This window comes from Eupeodes corollae, chromosome 1 (assembly GCF_945859685.1).
Source record: "Eupeodes corollae chromosome 1, idEupCoro1.1, whole genome shotgun sequence".
NCBI lineage: Eukaryota > Metazoa > Arthropoda > Insecta > Diptera > Syrphidae > Eupeodes > Eupeodes corollae.
Window position 1 is genome coordinate 306,991,347 of NC_079147.1, and position 19,580 is coordinate 307,010,926.

The following is a 19,580-nucleotide window of genomic DNA, read 5'->3' on the forward strand; positions in this document are numbered from 1 at the left end:
CAAAGTTGTAACGAACATTGATTTGAATAATGTCTCGATGTGGAGCATATACGAAGGTGTCGTCATAGAAAGATGCAGTATTGTCCTCAAAAATATCGCAACAACTACAATAACCGTGCCGTGGTGGTTAGTGTGAGGCCTAGTCTTCGATCCCTGCCTGTGCCATCTAACGTTTTATTTCACGGGAACTGCCTCTTGAAAGGAATTGCTTTCTCAAATTAGCCACTTGGATTTGGCTTAAGACTGAAGGTGTCCTCTATCCTTGACAGCAATACGTGCACACACGAATGGTTGAGAGTTGTAAGGCTCTAGTTCCCAAAGGACTGTTGGGCCTCGTAATTTATTTTATTTAAAACTATCCCACATAGTCATTTTGTTGGGTTGCATATACGAGTACTTTAATTGATTTGGATGTTGATTCAAAGATCTGATACTTTTCTCGTAAACTTATGTTTTTATTTTGCATACATATTTGGCATGGAGAGTTTATAGCTGTTTTCGAATTCTTAAGTTTTTCTTCTTAATATATCTTTATGTTATTTCTTAAGGTTAATGTTAGACCAATATATTTTTATTGGTTCACTATCTTAACTGGTTCTCTCCATATATATATTTCTCATGACGAGGTTTCTATATTCTGTATTTGACGTGAGGTTTCACATTTTTCAGTGTTCTTCAAGTTTCTTGATCATCGTAAGCTTTATTGGTGTATCCGCTTAAAGTACAATGTCATCTGAGTGCATCAGTTCTTTCACTCCATATCTGTTCTACTCGAGAACTAGGAGAATAGGAGCGTAATCAAAGTGCATCCATATCTAAACTCCGTGGATGTAGTACACGTTTCTGACATATTGCTTCCATTACATACTTTTGCTATACAGTTTTTATACAAATTTGTAAGCGTTTTCAAGATTTTAGGAGGTATTCCCAAGCATATACTTTTAAATCTACAAAGTAAGCATATATGTATGTTTGTACGTTGTACACTGTTTATATCAATGATAGTACAAAGGGTAAGAATTTGATCTACAGTAGAGTATTCATGACAAAAATCTGCTTGACACTCACTTAATATGTCATTTTTATCAACCCAGTTCGTCAGTCACTTGAAATAGATACTTCCAAAAACCTTATGGACAGTATTTATCAGTAAAATTCCTCTAAAGATTTCAGCCAAGTTTCTGTAACCTTTTTTAAAAACTGGTAAAATAACTTCTTACTCAAAACTTGTCGAAATATTTTCTTCGTTCTCATAGAAATTGTTGTTAAGTTACAGAAGATAGTTGGTGAACTCCTAAGTGCAGTATTTATAAAACTCAAGTGGTATGGGATCCTACCCGGTGCTTTGGATTCCTTTGTTTTTCATTGAGGACTGTCTTAAGCTCTGGCAACGGCCTAGTCACTGATAAAGCTTCGGTTCCCATCGATCACCGAAATCAAGCATCAGTGAGCGTGGTTAGTAGAAAGATGGATGACCGTCTCGAAACCTACCGCGTGCTGTTGTTATGTGTTCTTTCTTTCTGTTGTTCTTTCTCTTCTGTCCTTCTGTCTTGTAATAATGTCTTGTGTTGTTATCACCTTACATAGTCTAGTTGCTAAAGGTGCTGTGTTCTCTACTCTGCACATTAATTTGCTGAGTAGTGTGAAATGTAAAAATGTAATGTAATGTAAATGTTTTAAGCTCCGTTGTTGTAAAAGATTGGTCCATCTCTTGATCTTTTACACAATGTTTAAAATATTGAAATGAAGGTGCCATTCTTTCAAAGTTTAATTTGGAGAGTAAAGTGTTTGACTTTGTATGTGTACTATTTTTATTTTTAATCTTAAACAAATAAATATCTTATTTCAATCGGTTTGAAACCTTAATTTAACATTTCTTATTTTTTCGTTTGGATAAAAAAAAAATATTTAACATATTTTTAATATGATTTATAACATATTAACATTATTACCAGAAAAGGTAATCAAAAGGCGTTGAGTCACACGAACAAGTGGACCAGTAAACAGGATTACCTCTGGAAATAAATTTGACACCAAATAAATTTGGCAATTAATTAAATAATTTTGTAATAATTTTTTTAACTATATCTCAATGAAGTTTTTAGCTTAGTCATTTTTGTAAACAAAATGTCAGTCAGCTAAGCCCCTCTCTCATTTCGAAAGAAATAAAAACAGTTGCCACCATTTCGTAAGCCACACCAAACAGTCGATTTTAATTGATGAAAATGGGATTCGTCAATTCCTTGAGGGCAATTGTGATTATTGATGCAGTTATTTAACCAGAAATGATCTACAGTAGTATACACAATTCAATATGTACAAATTGCTCTATGAACTTTACAAACAGTTCCACTTTTTCGAAGTAAATGTTCACAATTTAGAAGCATTGTTCTGTTTTTAAAAATTCATGTTGAATTGCCAAACTTTTCTTAACAAAAATTTCAACATAGTTTGACAATCCGAACTTTAAAACCATAGAGAACAACTAACCTATCTTCTCATATCATAAAAATAAACCTTATATCTATCTTATATCTTATCCCAAAATAAATTAATATTTTCAGAAAAATGGGTCACAAAGAGTGAAATATTAATTTTTTAAATGGATTTAAAAATGAGGTATATTATTGCATTATTTTCTTTAACTGTGCTTTGTGGTTGCTCGAAATTTATTTTTGTCTTGGCCATGTGCAAGCCAAAGAAAACAATTTATTTTCGACCATCAATACTTGCATTCTCCTCATAAGCGAAGATATACAAAATGTTCACCCAGGCGTATACGCACCTTTTTATTAATTTGTTTAATATATTTTTCATAATTTTTGTTTGTACTTGTTTTGTTAAGTAAAATCATGGCGATTGAGTACAAAGAACAACATAAAGCCAATCCAGAAAGGTAGTCTTCAATTACAGTTCATGTTCAATGTACAATTCAATGAAAATTAAAACTTTTGCAATAAATAAAATACCTAATCTAACCACAAACAAAATAAATCTCATCAACTTCTCGTATGTTTCATTGTTTTTGCTTCATCTGCTTTTAAAAAATCAATTTTATAAAATTGTAGAATCAAAAAACAATAAAAAGAAAAATCACTTTCCATCATAATCATCATAATCATCATTATCTTCACTCCATCGCTGGTCCGCGCCGCGTCGCATCACATTGAAGTATTATTTTTTAAACTGAAAACTGAAAAATCAGCCAGACACAAAAGCAGCGAAATAAAAGCTCTTGTAAAAGTGTAAAATTTATAATAATTTTCAATTTTATGGCACAAAAACATTTATCTAGTAGCAATAAATCGCCATAGCTATGAAATTAAATTGTTGCTGCAAAAACGAACACAATTCCAAACACAACAACAATAACAACCTAAAGAGAAAGATCCTTTTTAAGGGTTTGAATTCAAAAATAGACACAAAACTACAACACATCAGAGTACATTTTCCAGTTATGACAACTTGCCGATGATGTATTATCAAACAATTACTAAATTTTTTATTCAAAATCCTTTTTGAGTGCCAGGAAATAAGGACACACAAAACAGAATTACAACAACAAAACAACTACAAAAATAAAAGAATACCAGCCAAGCCGTGTAGAACCATTTCAACTGTTTTACTTTTTCATCTATCTGCTGACAAATTGGCACGGAACCAAAATTTTCGTTCGTTCGTTCGTTCATTTGCCTGTCGCCGCCCGCGCCCCCTCCCTACCGGTTCCGATCCATATCTGCATGGATGGTCTTTTTCAGTACAAAATCTCTTCAAAGCTATACCCCTTTGCCTCTCTACGTGCAAATCCTTGAATATGAATATGGGAACGACACACTGCGCTGGATGGAGGTTGTTGTCGAACGTCGAACACTTTTGGAAAATTTTTGAAGAATATTAATGAAAATCGGATTTGGTCGTCGTCGTCGTCGTTGAATATTTTGTTGCCATTTTGGGAGCTTCTTTTTTTGACCAGTCCACTCGGGTGCGGTAGTGGTCGGTCGTTGGTCATCCATTGGTCGTCTAGGAGTCAGTCTGTGAAGCAGCAGAGATGAAGACCAACACGACCGACGAACAACAAAATATCGCATTGACCTCTTTTTTTCTTGCATTCCAATGTTGCGTTCCGCATCCCACCCTGTCGTAAATTATAATCTTTTTGCTGTTCTCGGGGTCGAAAACATTTTGCCGATACTTTGTCTTGTATCTTGATAAAGAGTGAAGCCGACAATAATAAAGCAATGTAAACTTCGACGTTAACCGAGGATGGCCAAAGAGGTATATTGCGGGATAGAGAGTGGCATGGCATTGTAAAAACATGGGTGCTAAGCTGACACAAGGAGCTTTCTATGTATATATGGCTACATGGAAGGGCTTAAGAAAGGGTAGTGATTAATTTGAAAATTTTTAATGAAAAGTGGGAGAGATAAAGAAATGAACTAAAAGCAATACTGCACACAAGAGGAATTTTCAAAGAATAAATATTGCGTATACGCCATAGAGACCACCATCATCTATTGTGTCTATACTTTTTGTGCTGTTCATGTTTTTTGTGTTTTTTTTAGAACTTGGATTATCTTGGCGCCTAGGAGCTTATTTTTATTTGTAAAGGATATTTTATTTTTATTTTTTCTTCACTGGAACAATACTCTCTCTCGTATAATGATGTAGCCAATTTATTTGAAATTGTAAAGCCATTTTGTGTAAACATCGAGTAGTTGTTATTGTTTATTGTTTACGTACCTTATATTTCGATATTTACTCAAGTAAAACTATTGTGGTCCAAGGTTATAGTGAAAGAAATATGAAACTTACACAAGTAGTCGGGAAATACACAAAAGCCCAACTGAAAATTATGAGAGAGGGCTTTGTTTTTGAATTTGCTTGATAAATTTTAAGCCAAATAAGTTTTGATTCGAAAAGAGAGAATTATATTTAATAGAAATAAGTTTTCTTACACAAGAGGTAGAAAAAATATGAAAAATCGTTCTTAAAAACACCAGAAAATCGTTATGTGAACTTAAGCATAAAGTACGAATTTCAAAAAATGTTTTTAGATGTTTTGGTATTATTGTGAGGCAGGTACTTTTCGTTTTTTGAGATTCTAAAAATCATTTTCACAACAAAAGTACGCATTTGAGCACAGCTACCTGATTTATACTCTTTAAAAATCCATTGTTCAAATTATTTTTGTAAAATCTAAAGGAAAGATTACACGGGAGATGACCTATTAAATTAATTAAGTTTTTCGGTAGAGCAGTAAACTTATTGAGAATCTATTGTGCCTACTTCTAGAACTGGATGAGGTCCTCGGTATACATTTCCCCATGATCTTATTTTAACTAAAAACTGGAGTATATTGAAAATTATTAAAATCGGTGCAATTTGTCAAATTAAAAATATTGACAGACGTTTCAAGATTTCTAGAATAAAATATCTAATTCAACTTATTTTTATTTCGTTATTTATAATTAAAATTTTGTCAAAAGTTTATCTAATAAATAATCCTTAAAGCTTTGCATTGCCATCTGCCTGATTAACAAGTTTTTAAAATTGAAGTTTTTGGCACACCGTGGTCATTTTGTTTTGGTGACATCTGTCAAATCTTTTGTTTATTAAAAATTCAAATTAATGTTCGTTAACGTTGCGCGCATTGCGTTTGGTGTGGATTTTGAGTCACCATCAACAGCGAGCGCTACAAACTCGTAACGATGATAACTAATTTCTTATGGGCCAAATTGAACCATATGGACCTAAACGACATGTGTTTCCATCAGGACGGCCTGCGCTACGTGCCACACAGCAAACACCACGATTGACATTTTGCATGAACGATTTGAGGGTAAGGTTATCACTCGCAGGGTTGATGTGAATTGGCCACCAAGGTTATGCGGTTTAAAGCCGCTAGACTCTTTTTTATGGGGTTTCTTAAAGTCGCAAATCTATACCAATAAACCACAATCGACCGATGCCCTGAAGGTGAACATAACACAGGCAATGGCTCAAACTCATCCGGATCATTGAAAATTGGACCACTCGGATCCGTGCCCCACCTTTCTAATAAAAAAATAATTTTGTTAATACCTCACACACAGCTTGTTTTATTCCATTTCAACATATACCCGCCCTTAATGAATTTATTTATTTTAATGTTTAAAAGTTCATCATCAAAAATTTAAATATAATTTAACAAATTTATTAATTTTCTTCCTAAATTTTTAAAGGGTTACTTTTTTTAATAAATTTGTGAACATATGAAATGTTTCTATTTCATTTTTAATATTTTTGATATTTAGTTATTGAATACCGAAATATAAGTAAGGGCCCGTACAAACAACCGGACAAAATCGCCAGCCACACTTTCTCCGACTTTTTCAACATCATAATATCACTTTTGACTAAAATCTCGAATTCGAATTTTATTACGGATGCAAACAAATTTGTGTTATATCTTTTCGTCCAAAACCATAACGCCACAATCCTAAAATTTCATAAAGCAGAAAATACCAACGTGAATGTCGTAAGGACCAAACAAAATGTTAAATAAAATAACACCCTAATTTTTAGTTGTCATTTTGCCCAACAAAATATTTAATTATGAATTCGGGTTTTATGATAAAGGGGTTGGGCTCTGTGTAACTAATTTTGGGCATTACTACGATAATGATTTCTATCGTTTCTTATGTTTTATTACCAAACGACATTTAACTCAAATCATAAAATGACATCAAGTCTAAAAACAGAAACATCGCTAGGAAAATCACTAAGACAACGTCACAAAGTCAAAATTAAATGTCATATTACCCAAACCAACTTTCAATATCTTAACTTTTAAATTAAGAGATGTCATAACGCCCAAAAAACTTTCTGCTTTCTTGCAAACATTGAAGGATGTGGGTTGCTTAATGCTACATTATGTTACAGACAGGTACGACTGCTAAAGGTCTTGAGTTTAATCCGTGCATGTGCCACCTAAAGTGTTTTTTTTTCTACAGCTAGCTTCTTGTGATTAATGGACTCATTCTCCAAGAGTAAGACTTGTCATAAGAGGTTCTTTCTCAAATTAGCTGTTTGAATTCGGCATGACAACTATAGGTCTCCCCCATCCCTGAAATGACTCTTCACAAGAATTTATGCCCTAGCTATCTGTGGACTGTTTTGCCACCTAATTTATTTATTAACTACCCAATGGAAGTTTTTGTAATCGGTCCGATTTGTTGAATTGAAAATTTTGACATTTCTCAACTCTTCAAGGTTCCTAGAGTCGAAATAAAAGAATTTTGGAAAGATGTCTGTGCGTGCGTGCATGTGTACGTACTACCGTACGTCCGTACATTAGCGACGTTTTTTTGTTGTCCTTAGCTCAAGAACCGGTAGAGATACCGACTTCAAATAAATTTTGTAGTACAGATAATAATTCAGAAAGATGCAGAAGAGGCTCTCAATAAAATTGAGTGGTTGTTTTTACTGTAGCAATTTAAAAAAAAGGCCATAAATCCATTTTGTAAGCGTTAAGCAATTTTAAATGTCTTGGGGTCATTTTATTGACCAATAAGACCGAGCTCTAATTTTTATTTGGAATTTCATAAAACCCAAAAAGGCAATATTACCGAACGTTTAAAGGTTCAGCAACCCTGTATATTTCAATTTGGCCGATAGGGTTTTAGCTGAAAAGACCTACCAACGAGAAATGTAAATATTTTAAATTATAAGAATCCAAGTGATTACAATTTCTTCCAAAGGAAAATTAAAGACAGCTCTGAAAAAAATGAAGTCTAAAAAACGCTTGCCTTTAAAAAAATTACAAAGTTAAATAAAACATCTAATGAAATTTTGGTAACGTTTTATTCAAATACTCGGATTAGCCATGTTATAAATATAAGCGAGTTTGATTTAGTACCCACCCGAACGTTTCGCTTCATAGAAACAACCGCGGGAACCTTAAAATATTAATTTTAATACAACCTCAATATTTTGATCTATATTCACCTCTTATGTTTAATAAAACATTTGTGGTTCTTACATATAACGAAAACAAAACCCCAATTCCCAAGTTTAAATGCGTCCTGATTTATAGATGAAAACAAAACTCTTATTAGTTGCGCATCACAGACTATAACAATCATACAGAAAACTTCTTCTTAATTTTTTCAACATAAAATTTCTCATTACTCATCATTCTAGGCCTTCACAAGAGAAGAAGCCTGATGCTTAATCCCTTCTAATGTTCACAATAATCTGGAATTGAAACAAATTACTCTTAACCATTTCACCTTATTCATTTGCCCCTAATAAGGGTTGATCCTTCTCTATTGTGCTGCTTCTATTATTTCAATCATTAAAAAGGTTAACAACCCGTATACCTGCCATCCTTTCCTAGAAGACTTAAAATCCTTATAATTATTAAACTTTAAGCACCTTTAAATGAAGTGGCCAACATAGATTCTAGAACAACAACAGGAAAAATAATAATCCTTCCTTCCTTCCTTCCCTCATTTTATAAGGCTGTGCAATAAGCAATGCATAGATAGCTTGACAAGCTCTTAGAAAAGAAATCCTTGTCAACTTTTTATTCTATCTTGATATCATTTAATGAAAATTAATATGAAATTAATTCCACTATCTTTGACCTTAGTCGGAGAATGGTAGAATTTTATGAAATTATTTAAACCAACTAAAAGTGCCGAAGTAGTGAATTTTTTAATGCCCTATCGAGCAGAATACATTAATTACGTAATCCTTCTTTTTCGTTCTTCTTTAAGATCTAATTATCCTAATTCCCATCCTTGCTTCGCCTTCATTCAGATGATGGTTGAATTTTCCTAATGAATTTTGATACAACCCAATTTGCGAATCAAAAATACTAAAATAATCACCCTCTCAACACAAAATTTTCTAATTGAATCAAAATATACGAAGGACTTTGGATCTGCCTCTGCTAGCTCTAACCTCGAACTCCTTTTGGATGCCATGGTCAGATCATTATCATAAATCTATTAAATTAGTGATGCCGAAGAAAAAAAAGGACACCAAGCAAATAATCCAAAAAATATAAGATATCCTTGTCCGTCATCATCACCATCAGGAGGGAGTAACTTCTGGTACTGGTGCTGGTGATTCTAAAATTTTGAAACTTTGGAGTGCCTGAAAAAGGGTGAATTCCTTGTCATTCTTGATTTTCATCCTTAAGTCCACTTATTAATATCAAATATCCTTCTTATCCTCACCTCTTCACGACGAACGCTGTGTGCTGGCTGAGCAAAGCAACAAACTTATAGTCATCATCTCACCAAAAAGGATTATCTAATTGGCCTTGTGGGGGCTTAACAGGACTCAACACTTATGTAGGCATCAGTAGAGACTTTTCCAATGCCTCGCCTATTCTCCTAATGTCTACATTTACCACAAAGCACGGAGGAAAACATCAATAACTATCATTGGTCGTGTTTGGTTGTGGTTGGTCATATCCTGGGGGCCTGGGGGCACAGTTGCCTTCAAAGCCAGGATGACACAGAAAAGTCGTGAGGCAGAGATGATATAGAAAATCCAAAGAAATGAGGCAATTACCTTGAACGTTTTCTATTTAATTTTTCTTTATTTTTTATTTCATTCAATTTTTTACTTTATTTTATTTTCCTCTTTGGGTTTTCCATTTTACCATCATCGCATCATGACATTAGATAAAAGTGTACACAGACCTCAAAATAATTGCTGCGACTTTATATTTTGTGTGGTGGCAGGAGCAGGAGCAGAGGCAGAGAGGCTTTCAAACACACATTGCTGAACACATCCGATAGCATCTCTCCTTTTTCCATTTAAGCTATCTCATTGAGCCGAACCGAACTGAACCGAGAACCGAGGCTTTCTATGCTCCTCCTGGTCCTGAGTCGCGTTGGTTTGGATTGGGTTGGGGTTGCTCCGAGTTGAAAGAGGCGAGCAATTTCTAATATAGGGTGTTTTTTTTAGAGGTAATGATTGAAATGTATTGAAACAAAGATGATTTTATAAAATTATGTAAATTAAATATGATTTGTGGCATATGACCGACACGGAGCGTTCGCTCTTAGTCTAATCTTGAGGTCCAATTTTATTTGCATTTTCCCAAAATTTTTTGGCAGAACTGTCTTCGATCAATTGCTTTGGGCTTATCGTGGTAAACCGGTGACTTCACAAAAAGTAGTTAAAGAAGTACGGACCAATTATTCCACCAGCCGATAAAGCATACCCGGAGTACCTTTCGCACGATGGTTGGGTACATTGGACTGTCATGCCATAGGTCTTAGGTTAGATCTCTGCCTATGCCATCTAAAGTTTTTTTCACTGGTACTGCCTCTTGCGAGGAATTGACAAAGTCTCCAAGAGTAATTCTTGTCATTAAAATTGCTTTCTCGAATTAGCCATTCGGATTCGGCTTAAAACTTAAAACCTCCATGTGAATATCTGATCGACTGTAGAATTTCCTGGTCTAAATCCACATTGTTAAGGACTTATTAAGTTATTGACGATGAGCCTTAGATGTTTACATATCACGGCGGAGAAGATTTTGTAAGCAATGTAAAGTAGCTTGTTGCTTCTATAATTGGTCAGTTGACGGGGTCTCCTTTTTCAAAACCGGACAAACAATACCGAAGTTCCATTCATCGGGTGTGCTTTCTTCCGAAAATGTCTTACAGATAAGTTGGTGCATGCTCAAAATCTGCTCCAGCGGCTTCGTTAGGCTTCAGCTTAGATATGGCAATCTTTATTTCATATAAGTCGGGAAGAAAGGATTGTTGGCTTTCGTCATCTACGTTGAATGGACCATCTTGCCTGACAGCAAAATTCAGTTGCCGTCGCCGTTATACAGTCTGCAGAAGTTGTCCTTCCATATCCTCAGCATTAAAATCCACTATGATATTTTTACTTTCGTCTTATCAGCCTTCGGCTCGAGGTTTGTGTGCTTGTGAATTTTGATTCAACTAATCATAAGTCTTTTGAACTTAATTCCTGAACCTTTCAACATCTTTCAATTTCCTTTCCTTCAAATACGATAGTTTTGTATATTTTCCATAAAATGTTTACCGTATTATGTTGACCGTAAATTGGAAGCATATTCCGAACAGAACCATGATTTCCAAAATAAATTTGAACAATTTGAAAACTTTGTTCAGGTGGCACTTTATTCATGGAGTATCGGTTTGAATAATGTTTCGAAAGTAAAGTTCCATGCATCTGAAAAAAAAACACCCATTACAAGGTAAAGGCAGGCAATGGCATACAAGTTGAAGTGAAGAAGATTTCTTACCTTGTTGTGTTTCTTTTTTTGCCTAAACTCCTCGTCGTCAACCTCATCCATAACCAATGTCGGGCCGGGTCCGGAATATGGGTACGTAAAGCGTGTATAGGAAAGGAAGGGGCTTTAAAATAAAAATGGTAAAATGATATTTTCATGGGAATTTGAAAGACTTTCCTTGGACACGATTGAGGTTTAATATTGGGTAGATGAACGATGAACTTGTCCCATTTGTGGGGCGAATATATCTGTTTATGAGATGCTATTTTACTCAAGGGTGATGTTTATTGATTGCCGCTGAAACTGAATGCGGAAGAGGTGAAGGTGTTTCTGCACCTCGTGTTTTCTTCTTCTTCTACTTCTTCTTTACTTGCCTTGAAGTGACGATAGATATGCAGAAATGTATATGAACCTACTTTTTGTGAACAAAACACCTTTAAGTATATTTTATAGGGAAAAGTTTTTTGAAACAGATTTAAAAATTTGCATTTCCAGTAGACTTCACCTGAAGATAATAAAATGGATTTAACGATCCAGATTAGTGCGAGATTTACGACGAGGACAAAAACGACGAAGAGAACGAGACGACTGACGAAAGCAAAAAAAAGGAAGGGCTTTACTTTGACATTTCGTGTGGACGTAATGCGTTTCTATACAGAATTTTATATAAAACTAAACTACACGACCGACACGAAAGTGTCGGTTTGACAGCTTGGCAATATAATATGTCAAAGCAACAAAGCTTCAACCAACCGACAACGATGAGAAGATGGATCTTTATTTATATAGCTTACCTATAAGGTGTGTGATTATATAGTAAAAGAATCTTAAATGTTGCTATAATGTTCTTTTAAGATATGGTGTCAACTTTGTAAAATGGCTTTCAAAAAACAATAATTTTAATTTTAAAGACTTCGGGGAAAGTTGTGAAAAGTGTTGAAATGTTCATGCGTGTCTTTTTTGTGTAAGGGATTTAATGTAGAAGAAGTTTCGGATTTTGTAAAAATTCGTATTTATTATTTAATTACTTTACCAACCTAACGTATTTATTTCGTCTTTAAATGTTGTTTAAAAAATTCTGCTGTTTTCTATTTGCTTACATTTGTATTTTTAAATTGATAAAATAGTAAAAGAGATCAGGTTTTATTTAGTATACAGAAATCTAAAAAAAAACATTTTGTTTAAAATATTAACAAATATGCAACAAAATCCTCAAATATCAATATTATTAGCTTACATTATTAATTTAACTTATTTATGTAAACACATATCTTTGCTTAAGAGTATTATGTAAATTCTTTTTGATAGAGAGAAAAATGGATGAAAAATTATAAACGCAAATATAAGATAATAGATTCAATCAAATCAAAATAGGGGATAGAAAAGCTCAAGTTCTATACTCGTAAGTGGTATATATAAGATTTTTGGGTGAATTCAATTTGGAAAATAATATGCGTACATATATTTACCTACATAAAATTATCTTTGAATTTATTTAATCCCCTTAACTAAAATAGGCACTTTCATGAAAGTGAACAATTCCCAGGGGAATATTTATTTAATTTAGGAGTATCATTTATGGTTAGAAAAAATGTCCATACTTTTGAATAAGGAAGATTTTGAAGAGGGAAATCATGTCTTTGAAAACAAAAAAAAAAACAGGAGAAATTAAAATCATTTATGAAACGAAAAAAGAAATGCATTGAAATACTTACAAAGTTGTCAATCTCAACATATTCACTTTTGAAAATAAGTTTGTTGTTCTATAAAAATTATCCTTCATTATTTTTATTTAAAAAGTGAATTTCTGAAAAACGTTTTCAAAAAATATGTTTTTTTTTTGTGTTTTTGGAACAACAGGGAAGTATTCAAGGGAAGATACCTTTGCATATTGGACTTGAATCGTGAATATTATATTCTCGAAGTGCAGTTTAAAAAAGAATTTCTATACTTGACAGTACGTCTCTAGTTATTATTTAAGAAACAAAAATTGAAAAATTGTATTGGTCCCAATTATTTTTCGGCACAATTATATTATTGACTTCAATAAAATTGGATTTTAACTATGTTCAAAAATCGATAAAATCCAAAATTCGAATATGATTCATCACGAAATTCAAAAATCCTTAAAAGTTCAAATCTCGTGATTTAATTTACTTTCCGAAATGAGTAGCGAAATTTTTTTAGAAATCTAGCATTGAATTGTTTGTATATAATTTGTTGAAAACAATCTTTCATCTACACTAATATTATAAAGAGGAAAGATTTGTATTGTATGTAACGAATAAACTCAAAAAGTACTGGACTGATTTCAATAATTTTTTTTATTAGAAAGCTACATTTTCACTAAGTAACATAGGCTGTGTTTCATACTAGATTACAATATAAATCTTTAGAAATTCCTATTAAAACCAACCGAAGGTGTAAAAAATTAGCCATAAAATATCTTTCACCGCATACGCTGCAAAGAGTATTAATGATAGGGACCGGTCGCTAGTTATATGTATAAACTCATTTAAAACATCGACAACCCATGATTCCTTTAATAAAAATATTAGTTTATGTTTTGACTGTTGGGGATTTTGGGCTTAACACTTTTTTTTAACAGAATTTTCACAAATTAGTTAGATTATACCAAGTGTCAAACAACAATCACAGGCTAATCAAAAGAGGATGTGTTAGTTGTTACACTACCAATTCGTTTTTTTAGTAAAAGTTATTGTCTGGCATTTTAAAGAATTTAGGGCGAAACTATTTTTCCCACATCAAAAGAAAGAATACGATCAGGGGTGAACTTTATTATTTTAAAAATCCTCATGACATCAGCAAAAATGACCACTATACTTGATCGTGGATATGACCATACGGCCGGAGTAAATAGACACGATAAACAAAAAATGGCCAATATGGTTTCCCTGGGGAACACCAGATTGAGCAATAAAAAGGTTTAGAATGACATATTCTAAATTTTACCTCATAGGATCTGTTTTCAAAGTATGATTTAATTCAAGCTAAAAAAATGGTGGAAAACCAAGAGCTTAAAGTTTAAATAAAATAATTCCGTTGCTAAGTTAGCCAAATGCTTTAGAAAAGTCGTGCATACACAGTCAACTTCACAACTTTGTTCTAAAGCGTTGGAACATAATGTTTGAGAATGTGAAGAGATTTGTAAAGTTTGATTTTTTTTTCACAAAACCATGTTGTTGTTCGCAAATGAGATTTTTAGTAAAAAAATTCTATACTTTTACAAACAACTTGTTCAAACAAATTAGAGCCTGTGGTTTGTAATATCCGCTTGTTACCTTTCTTGAAAATTGGTGTTAGAAATGACTTCTTCAAAATAATGTTTTTCTACGTAGAATGACGTTTTTAATGTGTGGTAAAATGTTTTAAAAAATCCGATTGACTGTCTTATTTACAAGAAATAATAACCAATGAAAAAACAACTAACAATTGTTAAAAAAAATGTATTAACTTCTAATTAAGTTTATCCTATGCAAAATATTTTATAATAATACTAAGAGCATTAAAAAAAATCTGACAAAAAAATCCTACAAAAAACAACTAAACATTTATTTTTGACTCTAGTATCTTTAGAAAGTTTTTCTTACAAAAAATATTAACTGTGCAAAATTGGTAAAAATTAGTTTTTGTTACATATCTTCAAACTAATGGATTAAATCACATGGAGGCCTAAGAGGTTTTTTGTTTTCTTTGCAGAAAAAGTACAAAATAAATCGAATTTTTGAAGCGATTGTTTTCAAAATGTCTTTCTTGTTTATATAAACAGCTAGAAAAGAATATAGAATGTTTGCGTTCTATTGATTTTCGGCGAAACAGCTTTCTAAACTAATAAATGCAAAACTTGTCCAAAAAATGGTAACATAATTCTTAATAACAAATTAACCTTCTCGTCTATGAAAAGTTTATTTTCAATGATAATTCCAAATTTCAAGTGTTGCAAATTATCTGAGTTATGAGTCTTCAATATTAAACTTGAAAACTGAGCACTTAAAGGCTTTTTTCTGCCATAACATTTTTGAGATAGTTGGGAACAACAAAACAAATCGATTTTTAGAAAATTCTGTGGTGCCCTAACACCTTAAGGTATTTACTTTAAATTGATATCATCTTAGATTTTATTTTTTATGAAAAAACGGACTGCTGGATTTTTATATACAAATTACTGAATATCGAAAACAATATTTTCTGTGAAATAAAATAAGTTTGAAGCCAATATTTTTAATTTTTGTAAAGTAAATTTTTACCAACTTTTATACATTTTTTTAGGTTTTTATTTTTTGTACAAAAACTGTCAATTCGATTTTTCTAAAAAATTTTAAAATGTTGAAAACAATATTTTTTATAAGTCAAAATTATATTACAAGCTATTTTCTTTAATTTCTTAAAAGATATTTGAGTCGAAAATCATTTTTTACCAACTTTTGTTAATTTGTTTCGGTTTTAAATTTTTTGTAAAAAAACCGTTAATTCGATTTTTTCAAAATTTTACTGGATGTTGACAACAATATTTTTTGAAAGATAAATAAATAAAATAAAGATTAAAGCCAATATCTCAAAGTCTTGAAAAGATATTTGAGTCGAAAATCAATTTTTACCAACTTTTATTAATTTTTGTAGGTTTTTATTTTTTTGTAAAAAAAACTGTCGATTCGATTTTTCTCAACATTTTTCAGAATGTTGAAAACAACATTTCTTATAAGATAAAATAAGTCTGAAGCCTAAATTTCAAGTTTTCGAAAAGATATTTGAGTCGATATTCAATTTTTACCAACTTTGAGTAATGTTTTTTTTTAGATTTTTATTTTTTATAAAAAAACTGTCAATTCGATTTTTCTCAAAATGTCAAAACATTATTCTTCGTTGCACAAAATTGTTTTGGAGATGAAATCATAGTTTAGTCGAAAATTTTGGAGGTGACAATTTTTTTTTTCAGTTTTTTTAATTTATAAAAAAAACCGTTAAATGGATTTTTTTCAAAAAATATACTTCTTTGATACCACGTTACAATATATTATATAAAATTTAATTCAAGTCTCTCGCATTTTTGGTTCGTGAGATATTTAGGGTTAACCAAAATGTTCACCTTTTTTTCAAACTGCTATGGTAAAAAAAACTACCCTCGCAATTTTCTTGAGAACCCTTTCTGCATCTTTCTGCCTTATTATCTTTATTATCTGTATAACAAAATTTATTTGAAATCGATATCTCTTCTGGTTCTTGAGCTATGGACGACGAAAAAACGTCGAGAACATACGTACACGCGCACGCACAGACATCTTTCTAAAAATCTTTTATTTCGACTCTAGAGACCTCAATTTGACAAATCGGACCCATTACAATAACTTCCTATTATTCCATTCTTAACATCTCTTCAAAAAGAACAATAAATCTGCCTTATTGAATTTATTTTATTACGTCGTTTTTCAAATCACAATTTGGCTTATTTCAAAAATCAATTATTTTAAAGGATACGTTCTTCTTTCTTTTATTTTAATCTAAGACTTAAGAATTTAAAACTCAGATTTGAGACAGCAATTTTTGTCTGCTACTTCTGAATATTTTCAAAAATTAAATTTGTTCACAAGAAAATAAAAAGTACAAACTTTAATACAATTATAAATCTGTCACATTTCATTTCAATATTTCAAAGAAAGTAAAATAATTTCAAAATGACAGAGCTAAAAACATTTTTGTTGTACTTAATTCTTACACAAATTCATAGTAATTTTTTAAACACCAGTATATTTGAACTGGAGTCTAAATTTAACGTCTAGGTTAGACACAGCTTCTATTTAGTATACAAAATTTGGCAGCACTGTTTAGTTAAAAACGTCTTTCAGGTAAATTCTACTACAATTCTAGTACAATTTCACTTAAACTTATACAACACGGCTTGGATAGGGGAACAAAATAAAATGCTTTAGCTGAAAAGCCAAAATCTTTGAAATTCGTTCTTCAATATTTAGAAGGTCAATCATAAACTTGACAGTTCTCTTCTCGAATGAATAGCTTTCATACAAATCGTCTTCATCTATTTTTTAAAGGGTTAAATAGAGGTTTCGTTTTCTGTTAGTTGGTAGCTTTCCAACATCCAGCAAAATATCAAAACATTGAAATATGTTTAAGTCTTTTGACATTTTAATTCTTGTTTTTAAATTTTAAATTAAAATGTCTCGCAACGTAATTTTCTCAATTAGTTTTCTCATTTTTTACGTTTTATAGGTTTAAAAACAGCTTAAACATAGGTTCCGTCTTGGACTCCAGGCTATCGTTTTAAAATGGATTTAATTTTAGTTTAGCAAAGAAAAAATCAGAACTTATTTAAAAACTATAAATATGGCCCTTATATTTTATTCAACATAAGGAACGTTGCTCAAAATTAAATAAAAACGTACATTTTGAATGTTGAAAATTCACTTTTTCTTCTTTAGAAATTTAAAATGATTTTTCTTCTTTAGAAATGTCTGTTTTATTAAAAATGATTTATCGGCTTTAGCTTTTCATTTGCTCGAAGGCCCTTATTTCGCTCTAATGTCTATGTTTTCTGTTTTGATAAAACGACATAAATGCACATATGCTCTAAATAATTTGCAGCTTGCATCGAAACCAAACCAAACCAAACCGCATTCATATAAATCTCCATAAATGTTATAAATTCCATCATGTTATATTAAACGCGTCCATTGTTGAGTTAAATTTATCTTCTATCGATTACTTAACATCGTAAATGGTTACGAGTTTTCCTCTCTCCTGTTTTCCTCTGAGTTTTTTTGTTTGGAAAACCTCAATTTTTGGACAATTTATTTTAACCTAATTCAAAACACCATCATGCTCACAAACGCATTAATCTAATTGTTTTGCAAATTTAAACAACAGCTTAGAGTTTAGACCATCAACAAATGTTAGAAACCTTCCACCACCACCGCTGCTGCAAACCACAAATTAATCAACCAACAATTACAACAACCAACGCCAGCGTATCGTCTACAACATTAAATGAAATAGAACAAAAAGCTCAAACAGCATTGCGTATGTACAATCAACATTACAGAATCACTAACTAACAGAGACTCAACGACGGACAAGAGAGGCAGGAGGCAGAATGTCGAGGAGTGAAACATCAACGGCCGAAATAGGCCGAAGTGACCAGGTAAGTTGAAAATCCTTCCCAACCAACAACACATCCCAAATAAACCTGACCCATTTTAACCTTGTACCTTGTACATTTCTAATATATTGTTCTTGCATCTTGTATACCTACAGTAATTGTTTTGCAAGTTTTACTATTTTGTGTTTTTGAAACAGATTTTCTTGTTTTGGTTTTTTTTTCAAACATTTTATTTTGTAGTTCAAATTAATTGAATTCCTTGCCTTTGGAATGTGTAGATTTCCAAAACTTACTTTCTCAGTACCAACTGCGATGTGTACCTTGGAAGAGGGTGCCTTTTTTTGTTGCGAGATGTACAACTTTGATAAAGAATAAAATAAAGAAGGTTGTTTTAAATTGACATGAAATGTACATTATTTGAAAATTAGTCTTCTGGTGTTGTAGTTAAAGTCGGATAATCTGAAGGTCCAATTTTCGATGACTTTTTCCAACATTTGTGGGCATCCTTTTTGGTTTATCCCTAGCGAGGGAGACAAGCGGCTTCACATATCTCCACAGAAAATAGAAGAGCTGCGTTAAATCGCACGATCTTGAAGGGTCCGAACTACGTAACGCGGAATTCTGCGGTTAGCAAACGTTTCCTTAAATAATTCAGTTGTGACCCGAACTGTGTGACATATCGCAGTTTCGTTTTTAAAGAAGTACGGAGAAATTATTTTACGAACCCATAAACATACGAAACAGGCTCACCATAAACTTGAGGATTATCATCACTTCAAAAACGGCAGTTTTCTTTATTGACCGTCAAATTTTGAACGTTTTATTAAGACCGTAAATTGGAAGTATTTTGAGCAGAACCATGATTTTAATAATATTTGCAAAATTTGGAAGCGCTAGTCTATTTATGTTGAAATGTGAAGCTTAACTTTAATCAATTTAACAGCTGGCAAAATGGCTGCCTGTTGAACTAGAGTTGCCAGATTAAAATTCTCAACAAAAAAAAAACACCCGTTATAACGCCCTTATACTCATAGTCAATTAATTTCACGGGTCCCGCTGTAGGTAATGTATAGGGAGTGATAAAGACAGAAATAGATTGTCTATTTGTATGAGGACTGATTGGATTCAATCTGGCAAAGCTTCTCTTCCATCAACTACCTATCTAGTTCCATTAGATGC

The 19,580-nt window shown here is 32.1% G+C and overlaps 1 protein-coding gene across 6 annotated transcripts in view; it reads left to right on the plus strand.

The window, feature by feature from the left end:
- LOC129942507 (venom dipeptidyl peptidase 4) overlaps window positions 1–19,580 on the plus strand; it is a 147,878-nt gene that overhangs the window by 91,609 nt on the left and 36,689 nt on the right. For 5 of the 6 annotated variants that reach the window (XM_056051486.1, XM_056051485.1, XM_056051484.1 and 2 more), the window contains exon 2: window positions 18,170–18,443. The exons of the other annotated variant lie outside the window; for it this stretch is intronic. In XM_056051486.1, coding sequence (XP_055907461.1) covers window positions 18,396–18,443 — 48 coding nt within the window. In that variant the 5' untranslated portion in view covers window positions 18,170–18,395. The remainder of the gene's footprint in view (window positions 1–18,169; window positions 18,444–19,580) is intronic. 6 annotated transcript variants of the gene reach the window in all.